This window comes from Paramormyrops kingsleyae, chromosome 1 (genome assembly GCF_048594095.1).
Source record: "Paramormyrops kingsleyae isolate MSU_618 chromosome 1, PKINGS_0.4, whole genome shotgun sequence".
NCBI lineage: Eukaryota > Metazoa > Chordata > Actinopteri > Osteoglossiformes > Mormyridae > Paramormyrops > Paramormyrops kingsleyae.
Window position 1 is genome coordinate 43712953 of NC_132797.1, and position 12499 is coordinate 43725451.

Genomic DNA, 12499 nt, shown 5'->3' on the forward strand with positions numbered 1-12499 from the left:
TCAGTAACTGTTTCTTCCTCTTCTCCCATTACATAGCTGACATTGTGCAGAATGCCACGCTGAACCTGGAAAAGCAACAGTGCCATCTACAGGCTTCCTCTGTTCCTGCTCTGTCTGAATCCTATCAGACAGTACACATTGTATTTTGATTTGTAAGTGGCTTTGACACAGTTTTGGATTATGTTGAAATTTGAGCTTCAATAATTCCTGATTATTTTTAAGTTGAGTTTGCCTCAAGTATCGAGATGATCTGCTGGTAACATACTTAACCAGTTTAGTTGAGGTAGCAGAAATATGAACAAAACAAAGGCTGGCACAACACCGGCAAATGAAGTTAAATATCTGCATATGAAATTGTGAAAGAAAAAGAAAGAAAGAAAAAAAGAAATACCAAACAAATTGTGTATTGAAAACACATGCAAAAAAAATTGCTTTTGTCTGCTAAAGTATTTACAAAATTTGTAATGATTTCTAAGTTATCCAGTTTTAAATGAGTGAATTAGAATTGTGTTAATTGTTTAGGAAACACAATATTAATAATTATGATATAATAAAAAATGCATTTTATATGAATTATGAAAACAAAGCTTTTCTAGAAGTCTCTCGTTGCCTACAAAAGCAGATAGAGTTCATGTGCATAGAGATGTGTAAATAAACCGGGAGCAAAGAAGACTTAAAAACACATTTATGAATGAAAATAAAAGAAAAAACAATGTTCGGAAAATCAGATGACAAACTGCGCATGGCTTCAATCAAAAATCAGTAGACGCATCAAATAATTTTGCTATCACTGCTTATATAGAAAAAGAAATAAAGGGAAGTTAAAAAAGAAGGAAAGTCCTTCTTGTAGGACCATAAAACAGGAAAAGATATACTGGCCCATCAGTACTGGTATATTGAGCAATTATAAGCAGTACTTATAGAGCAGTAAAAGTGCCCCTTTACCTGTCTGGTGTGCAAGGACCCCTTTGTCTTGAAGCCACCCTGGGAGCTGCATTCAGAGGCACTGAAGTGGTCTGAGCTAGTGGACGATTGTTTGGAGAGCGTATCACAGCCCCCAACAAATGTGTTATCCAGGGGAAGCTCCTGAATAATGTGGTGTTTTTTCCCTGACACCGGGGTGTCGGCCTTGAGGTGGAAAGCAGACTGGGGTGAGGCCGATTTATAGTGCCTTGCTAGGTCAGGGCTGATGGGCTTAAAAGTGGTTGTAGGTACCACATTCCAGTCAAACCGACCTATGCCCTGCTCCTCCAGCTCTGTCGGGAGACTTATCGTGCCATTTATGGGCTTGTGAGTGGGATCGTCGGGTTTGGTTTCTTCAATGGTGACAAAGTTCAACAGGGAATTTTTGGGGGACTTCCTTTTCTTTCGCTTCTTTTTCTTGTTCTGCTTGTTCTCTTGAATGGGTGACATCCATTCAACTCCTTGCTTCTTCCTTTGGGCTGCTTTGAACTTGGACGTGTGACGACAACGCACCAGCACAGTGACAAATATGACCACTATCACCACCATGGCCCCAGCCAGGACAGCAATCATAATTGTCAGGTTGTCGCCTCCCTGATACGTCTTGCTGCTGTCAGCAATGTTTCTGTCCAAGGGGGTCTCCATGGTTCGGCGAATGAGGTCTTGAATGTATGTGGCATTGCACACTGTGTCATTCACGTACAGGAAAACCAAAACCAAGGTGTGTAGGGACCTGGGATAACCCAGATCACTGATGTTGACCACTAGTCGGTGCAGGCCAACAGCAGTGTTGTCTGGCTTCTCTTCAAGGGTGATGTTTCCTGTCACAGGGTCAATCCGGAACAAGCCCTTGTTATTGCCACTCACAATGGTGTATTTCAGCTCAGCGTTCATACCTGTGTCACTGTCCACTGCAAAGACCTCTGCAACTACAGACCCAGGAATCGCTGAGAAAGGCACCAACTTGAAAGATGTATTTGAGGGCGGATAAATGACCACTGGTGTGTTATCATTGACATCAATGACATTTATGGTCACCTTGGCAGACGATGAGCAGGGGGGTCGCCCATTGTCAACTGCCTTGACATCGAAGGTATATGAGCTCTGCTGCTCCCTGTCAAAGGACACATTAGACTTTATAACTCCAGAGTAGGGATCTAAGATGAAGTTCTCATTGTCATTTAATATGGAGAGAGTCACAGCTGCATTTTCTCCAGCATCAGTATCAGTGACAGTGATCACCCCTACCGTGCTGTACTTTGGTAAATTTTCTGATACAAAAAACTGAAAGTGGTTGTGGGTGAATTTGGGACTGTTGTCATTCTCATCTTGTACAGTGATTATTACGGCAGCTTGGCTTTGAAGCGGAGGCGTCCCGTTGTCTCTGGCTGTCACTGTAAACAGGAACCTCTCCTGGTCCTCCCGATCGAAAACTCTTGACGCTGTTAAAACCCCTGTTTTGCGATCCAAGTCAAAAAAAGAAGCATTCGGTCCCAACTGGTAAACAATCTCGGCATTCTTACCACTGTCTTCATCTGTGGCACTGATGGTCATGAGGAACAAGCCACGTTTGTTGTTCTCCATGACTGACAGCTCAATAACCGGCTGACTAAATATGGGCGGGTTGTCATTTTCATCCTCTAGCCTGACTCTCACTAAGGCTGTCTGATTTAAACTTGGTTTACCAGAGTCAGAGGCAACAATTTTAAATATGTATTCTTTTATGCCTTCATAATCTAGCAGTGAGGATGTCTCCAGGAGATACTGGTTGTCATACACAGCTTTAAGGTGAAAGGGGACATCCTTCTCTAAAAAGCAAATAATTTTACCATTGACATCTGTGTCTTTATCTGACACTGTGATTAGTGCAATCTTGGTGTTGACGGGATCTTTTTCAGATAAGTACACTGTACCATTAATGGGACTGATTATGTACCTCAAATCTATGTTTGGAGGATTGTCATTCACATCTGTCACATTAATGGTGACCGTAGCCCTAGCTGAACTCTGGCTGCCATCACTGGCTAGCATTGATAGCTTGTGGATGGCCGTCTCCTCTCTGTCCAGAGGCTGCTGCACTGTGATGAGGCCAGTGGTGGAATTTAATGCAAACAGCCTCTTAGTAGCTGGGGAGACCTGTGTACTGAAGAGGTATTTGATTTCAGCGTTGGACCCAATATCAGCATCTGTGGCTTGCAACTGGACCACAGAAGTGCCCACTGGGGAATTCTCTGGTATATGAACTTCCATTTGGCTTTCTTTAAAAACAGGCCTATTGTCATTCACATCAGTGACTGTTACCTGGAGGATAGCTGTGCTGGACTTCTGGGGGCTGCCCCCGTCCTCAACCTTAATCTTCATCACATAGGTGTCCTTCTGCTCCCTGTCCAAGTTTTGCTGCACGATCAGCTGGGGCCACTTTTCCCCATCTGGTGTCTCAACAATATCCAGGGCAAAAGAATTCTGTCCATTCAAAAGCTCATAGTGCTGCACACTGTTAAAGCCGGTGTCCGGATCAGTGGCTGTGGGAATAGCGAAGCTATTAATCAGAGAGTTCTCTGGGATGGAAATGTTTATAACAGGGGATGGGAACATGGGGGCATTGTCATTTGTGTCCTTGACTATAATTTTAATTTTAATCAATCTGAAATAGTCATTTGGCAGGATGACCACCTCAATCTCAAAGGAACATTCATTCTCCTCATAGGAAGGGCCAGGGCAGAGTCTCTCTCTGTCAATACGGTTGGAAGTTGTAAAGATCTCCCCGGTGTTGCTTAAAACTCTGAGTAAAGGGTTGTCTCCGGCTTTAGAGACCAACCTATAAACCAGATTCGCACTTGCTCCAGTGGCAGCATTTGTGTGGGAAAGATTCAGATCCTTTGGTATGTTTCCAATAAGAGTATTCTCTTGCAATTCTTCTCTTATTGGGTAGATCAGCTCTTGAGCTATAGCTGGATCCAGCCAAAAGCAGACAACCAAAGCGGCCAACAGGTAAAAAACCTTAAGGTCCATGGCAACTGCTTAATTGTTCTTCACTTCTTATTTCCAACAGTGGTCCCCCACACAAGGAAGCTAGGCTCCAGCAATCACTGAACCTTGCATGTGTAAGCAAGCATTGGACAAGACAAACCTAAAAGGAAACATTTTTTTTTTTACATTACAATAATGAATAAAAAACCACATACCACTGGATCTGAAAAACAAACCTATGCTGAAATTAAACATAGGTTATTCATATATATAAAAAGTATGTGTTCTAATATATTCCTAGCATTTAAATTGCATATACATTCACATGATGCCGTTCAGCAATGTTTCTCCCTTCTGTTTCATTTCTTGACCATTACTCATTTTACTTAAAATAGCTTACAATAACGCAGCAACCGGGGCAGCCATGCAAATACTTCTTTTAAGACATTGTATATAATTTGCAAATTCAGTCTTCAGCATTTCTGGTGTACTTGCATTTTAAACTTCTGAATGGTTTATAAAATAATACAATTATTATTATTGATTCAATACTTAATTCTGTCTCATAAACTCACAAATGTTTTAAACAGATCGCCAGAACAATCGGGTTTATATTTATCTTTGAACATAACGTGCTATTTCCTTACCCCGATTTCCTCTGAAGGTGATTTTAGCGCGTGTGTTTCAAATGATCCCTCTCTTGATGAATATTACAGTCGCACACATTCGATATAATCCCCATCCTCTATGATAACAAAACAGTTGAATTACTCCAAGTACAGTAAGATCCTTGATGGTGAACATTTAATTTTGTCACTCCATCCGCATAAAGATATGCATTATGTTGCTTCAGAAAAAAATATTTTTTTAATAAAATGCAATATTGCTTTCGGTGGAAAGAAACCTTATTTCATTTAAATGCTTCTTTTTGGCCTTAACTTCACATGTTTTTCCTCTTTCCAAGGAACAGAATCAGGTGATCAGTACCCGTTATGCTACCCTGGACAAGTGTGTCCATGAAATCACTCTGCGAAGAGCCGTGTTCTACAATGCAACCTGTTTTACCTCTATGCTCAACACAAGAAAGCTGCCGTCCGACTTTCTCCGCTGTCAATTCACTCCAGTCCAAGACCTTTTACCCCTGCAATGATGCCCGTAGCCCGGCTAGCATCTTCCTCATAATTTCCTCATCACAAAGCAGCTTGCGCGTGACTCCCTTTTCAGTAATAGAATGCTGTCATATCCATATAGTTTGGTCACTGTAACTGCATAACTCAAGTTGTCCTCCTCTCCTTCTCGACCTTTCATTACGCTGGGATTTCGGTAAACTCGAAACAAGCCCAGAGGGGTACGTGAAGTATAACGTTTGACGCCCCCGAGAGTAGTTATTGGATTCCTGCTATTTGAACGTCACGTTTGGGGGCGGGAGAAGGCGGCTATTGGATGGACATAAAGTCACTTATTAAAGAGGCGACTCTGAAGGGCTCCATGAGACGCTGCAGGCTGCAGATAGCAAAGTACCTTGTCTAAAAGCCAGCAGTCGGGGAAGGGATGCATTGCCAAAAGCAAAACAGTCTTCTCTTCTCCACTATTTTAATTTAACTACATCCCCATCTATGTTCTTAATGCGTGTTTTGTCTTGTCACTTCAAGGTTTAATGTGGAAAACCATTGCAAGTAAAACCTAGTTGGATATTCAGATAATCAGCGGGGTATAACACTTTATAAACGAAAATATAAAGGGAAAACATTAAAATTGAAATAGTCATTACATAACTGGCGCGACGGAATGTGCCTTCAGTTTCAAAACTCACAGCATGATTAACACTACTTATTTTAAATGTCTTTACGTGTGTGTGTGTGTGTTAGACTTCAAAGACACACACACACACACACACACACATTCCCTGTCGTCGGACTCCACGCGCATACACGCTCTAATATTCCAACAAAGGCAACAAACGTATTATCAAATATTATTATTATTATTATTATTATTATTCACACAAAAACCGAATGCAAACATGACAACAATAAGCAACTGAGCCAATTCTTAAAAATTAATTAACTGCATGGAGCAGTAAATAATTTAAATATATATTGCAAAATATAACAAAGATCGATCGAGTCGAATAGTAACAACAGACATGTGGCGTTTCTTGGTGTGAACCTTAGGAATCAAGATATCAAGATATTATTGTATTATTGTGTGAAGAGTACCACCTAGAGGCTAAAAAAAGAAAAGAAAAATTCCTGGTAACGTGAAATGAACAAAATATCAATCAGTAATTTAGGAATGCAATACACCCATATATATATATATATATATATATATATATATATATATATATATATATACACACACACTCACCTAAAGGATTATTAGGAACACCATACTAATACGGTGTTTGACCCCCTTTCGCCTTCAGAACTGCCTTAATTCTATGTGGCATTGATTCAACAAGGTGCTGAAAGCATTCTTTAGAAATGTTGGCCCATATTGATAGGATAGCATCTTGCAGTTGATGGAGATTTGTGGGATGCACATCCAGGGCACGAAGCTCCCGTTCCACCACATCCCAAAGATGCTCTATTGGGTTGAGATCTGGTGACTGTGGGGGCCATTTTAGTACAGTGAACTCATTGTCATGTTGAAGAAACCAATTTGAAATGATTTGAGCTTTGTGACATGGTGCATTATCCTGCTGGAAGTAGCCATCAGAGGATGGGTACATGGTGGTCATAAAGGGATGGACATGGTGAGAAACAATGCTCCGGTAGGCCGTGGCATTTAAACGATGCCCAATTGGCACTAAGGGGCCTAAAGTGTGCCAAGAAAACATCCCCCACACCATTACACCACCACCAGCAGCCTGCACAGTGGTAACAAGGCATGATGGATCCATGTTCTCATTCTGTTTACGCCAAATTCTGACTCTACCATTTGAATGTCTCAACAGAAATCGAGACTCATCAGACCAGGCAACATGCATACCTCGGTTGTAACGAGTGGTTATTTCAGTCAAAGTTGCTCTTCTGTCTGCTTGAATCAGTCGGCCCATTCTCCTCTGACCTCTAGCATCAACAAGGCATTTTGCCCACAGGACTGCCGCATACTGGATGTTTTTCCCTTTGCACACCATTCTTTGTAAACCCTAGAAATGGTTGTGCGTGAAAATTCCAGTAACTGAGCAGATTGTGAAATACTCAGACTGGCCCGTCTGGCACCAACAACCATGCCACGCTCAAAATTGCTTAAATCACCTTTCTTTCCCATTCTGACATTCAGTTTGGAGTTCAGGAGATTGTCTTGACCAGGACCACACCCCTAAGTGCATTGAAGCAACTGCCATGTGATTGGTTGATTAGATAATTGTATTAATGAGAAATTGAACAGGTGTTCCTAATAATCCTTTAGGTGAGTGTATATACACACGCACACACACACGCGTTGGGGTATCTATCTAAATGGGGACCTTCCATTCATTTCTATGGGAATAACCCCAATCCTAATCACTCCAGCCATCGGAAAAATAAATAAATAAATAAAACTTCGTACTGTTCCATACCATTCGAACTAGTGTGGTGCTGCGGTATCACCGTATCACCCACCACATGGCTGCGCTCAGGTTCTCATCAACTCATCAATGAGGTGGTCTGTTGTGTGGTGGGTGAGACAGTGTGCTGTATCAGCAAACACTCCTTCCCTCTCCTTTTCAATTACGACACCCTTAACTCCTAACCAGCCCTAAGCTTATCATAAGTAATCAAACAAAATACAAGACTTTTGGCATTTTTAGTTTTATGATTGCATTCATAAATCTTTGTGGGAACTTGAAAAACGTCAAAATAACAGGTTGTTTTCACATTGTGGGGGCTATTTGGGGCCATTTTAACACATACAGATGGATATGCCCAATTCCAAAGGCTACAAGTGAATACAACTGTATGTCATTCAAAGGACATTTACATAATACACATGGAGGGCTGAGGCTGGATATTTTTGGAATCTGAATATATGACAAATATATATATATATTTAACTAATACCTTATATTTAACTAAAATACACAAGCGATAAAACAAACTTATCTAGAACATGAATGACAAGACCACTATGTTTTTGTCCCCTTTCTTTTTTGAATGCAAGCCAGCAGGCATGAAAAAGCTGTAGGAAAAAGGAAGGCCTGCAAGGAAATATAACAGAATTGCATTTTTACTAACACTGATAAATTCCCAGTACTTGCAGGGTTTGGGGGCAAATACAATACAGCTCCCTTGGCATCCCTCAAAAGCTCCTCCAGTAACAAAAGCAATGTTCCTTTAGAAAAAACTGTACTAACCAATAAGACCAATAAGACAACACAGCACTGAATCTTTTAAAAAACACTGGACATTGAAATATAAGCACGGAAACTGTGCATGTTATATAAATGACATAAAATAGCAGTTTGTGCCCTGTGATATTTTGTTATTAGGAGATTTGCATTGAGCTATGCTGCATTTTTCTTATCTTAACTTACCTGTCCTTTATCAGACTTGTGGTGAGCACACTAAACAAGGTCATTTAGAGATTACAGCCTGTTACTACACAGCTTTGGTAAAATAAATAAATAAATAAATAAATAAACTTACTGATGTTCGGGCTTGTTGTTTTAAATGGGTATTATGAATAGAATTGTGGTCAGGTCACACTGCATTGCAGTGAAAACATTTGCCATGCTCTAGGATGCTAACATATTAGTATCCTTTAAAACAGTAAGTTTAATCGTATTAAGATTTCACAGGAACAGATAAATAATAAATGTGGTGACTGGACAGTATGGTAGTTTCAGAGGAATGGTGAGGCCACAAGACAAACCCCAATCTCACCTGCAATTAATTGTGTTAAAAGTGTAAATGATTTTGCCCTGTTTGATATGGATCAGTAATATCTTTAGACAATGGTTGTTTTCCATGTTACATGGTTCGCTTTCCCAACACATCCTGTGAATGAAATTGGACCATTGCATTGTCAAGTCACTGTGTTCAGTGGATCTGTTTGCTGCCTCTCCTTGGATGCTACATATATTAGCTTAAGCCTCTATCGTGTGCAGTTTAAAAATGTACATTTTGTATATCCATGGACATTTACCTATTTCCAAACCATTTTACATAACCATGTTAGAAGATGCCATATATATGCTTTTGTAGAATCAGGCTAATTTCATTTAATAAACCCTTTGAAAAGTGAAATCTTTTCATTTCCTGAAGAAAAATATAATTCATGACAAATTATAAAGTCATGACACAAGTGTATTTCCTTGTCTTCTGAAATCTTAAAATCTCATTCAATAAAATTAAAGTGCCTCAGAGAGTCAATAGAAAACATGACCATCAGAAAACATATAAATGCTAAATTTTCGTATACTGTAAATCATCATGACACACTCCATAATCCTACCTGAAAAAATAGATAACACAACTAGGTGCCTCTCAAACTTCCTCTTGGGAATACTAATTAAATATCACCATTAAAAAACATCTTTATAAGAAGTTACAATGTAATAATTAGTGTCAATAAGTTAAAGCAGGAGGATTGGCCTTGCCATTATCTAGCTATGCTTTCCCCTCATTATAGTTTCTGATTAGCATTTGCCTGACTTCATCTATTAAAATAAGCACAGCTACCCCACTGCACTTCTCCTTGCAATGCCACTCCCCTCATCCTCTTCATAATACATTTGCTGCGCACCCCATATCACCTTCACTCTTTTCACTCACAAGCTTTCAAAGGTAATGCCAAATGGCACATCCAAGGCACTCTGCCATTGATTACCTTAAAGACTTATTACCATTTTTTGCAGCACCTGTTTATCATAATCCGACACCTTTGGATGGATAATGCTTTGTAAATCCACCCACCTCCATGCTCGTTTCAAATAGTTTTGGGTTGGGCAAACCATGGCATAAGTCAAATGAAGCATTCCACCAATGGTCTTACTACCCAGCCTGCCAAACAAAGAGTTATAACCTACAAATAAGAAGTACAAAATGGTTGTATTGTTAAAATGCATTTTTTGCAATCTCTTGTAAGTTTGTGTTTCTAAACATTATTTTTGACTTTCAACTGCTCTGGAAAGTAATTTCTTTGTAAAAGAAATTGAATGAATGGCATTTCAAAAGACTACAGCTGAACATAAAAAAGAAAAAGGAAAATTATAAAACAATGCATTGAAAATGCATCCAGTAATGCCATTGTTCTCTTGCAATTTATCATAAATTCATAAAAACACCACATTAGTTTATCTGCATATCACACGGATATGTGGTCATTTATTTAGTTAGAAATTATACATAATATAATATAAATTATGAATAATTTTATAGATTTTTTTAAATTATGTAAAATTCCATCTTGAAACACCATGCTACAAGGGTGACAAATTATAAAATAGATTAAAATTAGGTTTATAGACATTGTCTCTCTTTGTGTGACTTTTATTTAAATGTCAACTTAAAAAAGGTTCTGTGCTTTTCTTTTAATTACTATTCATGTAATAGTAATTTGGTAACATCCATTTCTATATTCATATATTTTGCATTTAAAACCATCATCATTGTGATTAAGTGTGAAACTGTTGTTGGTATAAGATTCAAATCTCAGATTGCTCAAATCTAAAAGTAATGATGAAGTATTTAATGCTAGATGCTTTGAGAGGCAGTTGGATCAGCATTATAGAATACGATTGTGGAGTACAGGGTTATTTTTTTCATTTTTCTTCTTTACTGCTATTTGCAGAACTTATATTCCTGTATATATGTTTTATGGTTCAAGCAAATAAAATAGGAGTGCTCGCAATAAATATAATGTTGAGATACCAGTGGGAACAGTTACTAAAGGGCAAGATGGATTTGGACTGCAGGTTTAGTCCACTCAATAAATGTTGCCAAGAGCAAGTGCTCTTTTAAGCTTCAGTATCAAGATAAATCCAGTGCCGGCCTTTGCGATTAAAGGTTAGTCACATTCTGCAGTTGTTCCTGAACTCCAAACAGGATGTAATCAGTGTCTCTCGTATTATAAAGGAACTGCGCAGCAAATTTCTGAGTGATTATATTCAATATAATTCTAGACTTTAATTATTTTAAATCAGTTTTAAATTCTTTATTCAATCCATCCATCTTCCAACCACATCTTCCATCCTGATCAGTGTCACAGGGGGCCTTGAGCTCAGGAAGCACTGGGCACAAGTTGAAGTACATGCAAGTACACATGCTTACGCAGACAAACACAAAAACAAAGTACATAGAAAATGTTTTCAAAATGTTGTTTCCAATTAGTTTTATTTCTGTCACTTATTTTAGCAAACTTAAGAATTTGGTTTTACAAAGAAAAATGGTAGTTACTTCTGTACGTAAATACCTTTCAAGTGAAATATACAGTATATGTATAATACCTTATGTTAAAAACAACAGTCATAATGCATAAAATATAACATGTAGACCTATTTGTGTAGTAAGTACAGTGCTACCTCGGTTCTTGAACTTAATCCGTTCCGGACTCCGGATCGAATCCTAAAAAGGTCGAGTTCTGATCAAATTTTTCCCATAAGAAATAATGGAAAACCAATTAATTGGTTCCCGGCCCCCCAAAATTACACCAACATATGTTTTTTTTTTTTTTTTTTAACATTTAAACACAAAATGAACAGGATAAAACAAGTAGAGCATTTTTTCTTAATGGCTTCCAAAACGATAAAGATCTTATCCCAACATTACCCCTGTCCTGCACCGATCGTCTGCTCCTTCCGTGTGCCACGCCCCCTCGTTAACCTCGTGTGGGTTCCCCATGTGATCAGCTGTTTCTGGTTGTTGTCATTAATCCTCTGTATTAAGTCCGCGTATCAGTTTGTTTCCCCAGTCCGGTCATTGGGTGCGTTCGACTTGCTTACAGCGCTGGCTTAAAGCAACGCATTCTGATCCTGACGCAATGCATTACGGTTAGATGCATTGCGACCTCTCACCGGCTGCACAAACTGGAACCGCCTCCGTGACGACACACCTTTGCCCTTATTGACTGAAGAGTTTAATTACACGCATGATGTTTGTATCCCAGGCATTTCCGATGCGTAATCTGCTATTTCTCCCGAATATCACGTAAAGCAGTGAGAACTGGTTTTCAGTTAATTTACCTGGTAAAATAAAGTTTAAATAAATTACATAAATGCTCTAATAGTACACGTAAGTTAGTGGTTTATTTATTGTTAGTTACTGTAATGTTGCGCTGCTTTATTTGGTTAATCGTCCAGTCTGTGAAGAAGGCATTCAAGTAAGAATTGCGTTGTAGTATGACTTATTTCCTGGCGCATACAATTTATATTAGGTCAGCATCACGGTTCGACTTCTGATATTCAGATCAAGTTCTAGGTCAAACTGGTTTGTTCGACTTTCAAGGAATTCGAGTTCTAGTGAGTTCGAGAACCGAGGTACCACTGTATTGTAATTCTAAACATTTAATCTTCAGGATGTACAAATTATTTTTCTTTTACTCCAGATGTCTACACAAACTAGTTGTAACCAAAGTGAGT

General features: G+C 38.9%; 1 protein-coding gene across 3 annotated transcripts in view; it reads right to left on the reverse strand.

Annotated features, from left to right (window-relative positions):
- The window catches only part of LOC111838542 (protocadherin-9-like), a 313609-nt gene extending 308336 nt beyond the window's left edge, over positions 1-5273 (reverse strand). For all 3 annotated transcript variants that reach the window (XM_072715948.1, XM_072715947.1, XM_072715951.1), the window contains exons 1-2: positions 4581-5273; positions 946-4093 (exon numbers count right to left, since the gene is read on the reverse strand). In XM_072715948.1, the coding sequence (XP_072572049.1) occupies positions 946-3975 (3030 nt within the window). In that variant the 5' untranslated portion in view covers positions 3976-4093; positions 4581-5273. The remainder of the gene's footprint in view (positions 1-945; positions 4094-4580) is intronic.
- Positions 5274-12499: the final 7226 nt, after the last annotated feature.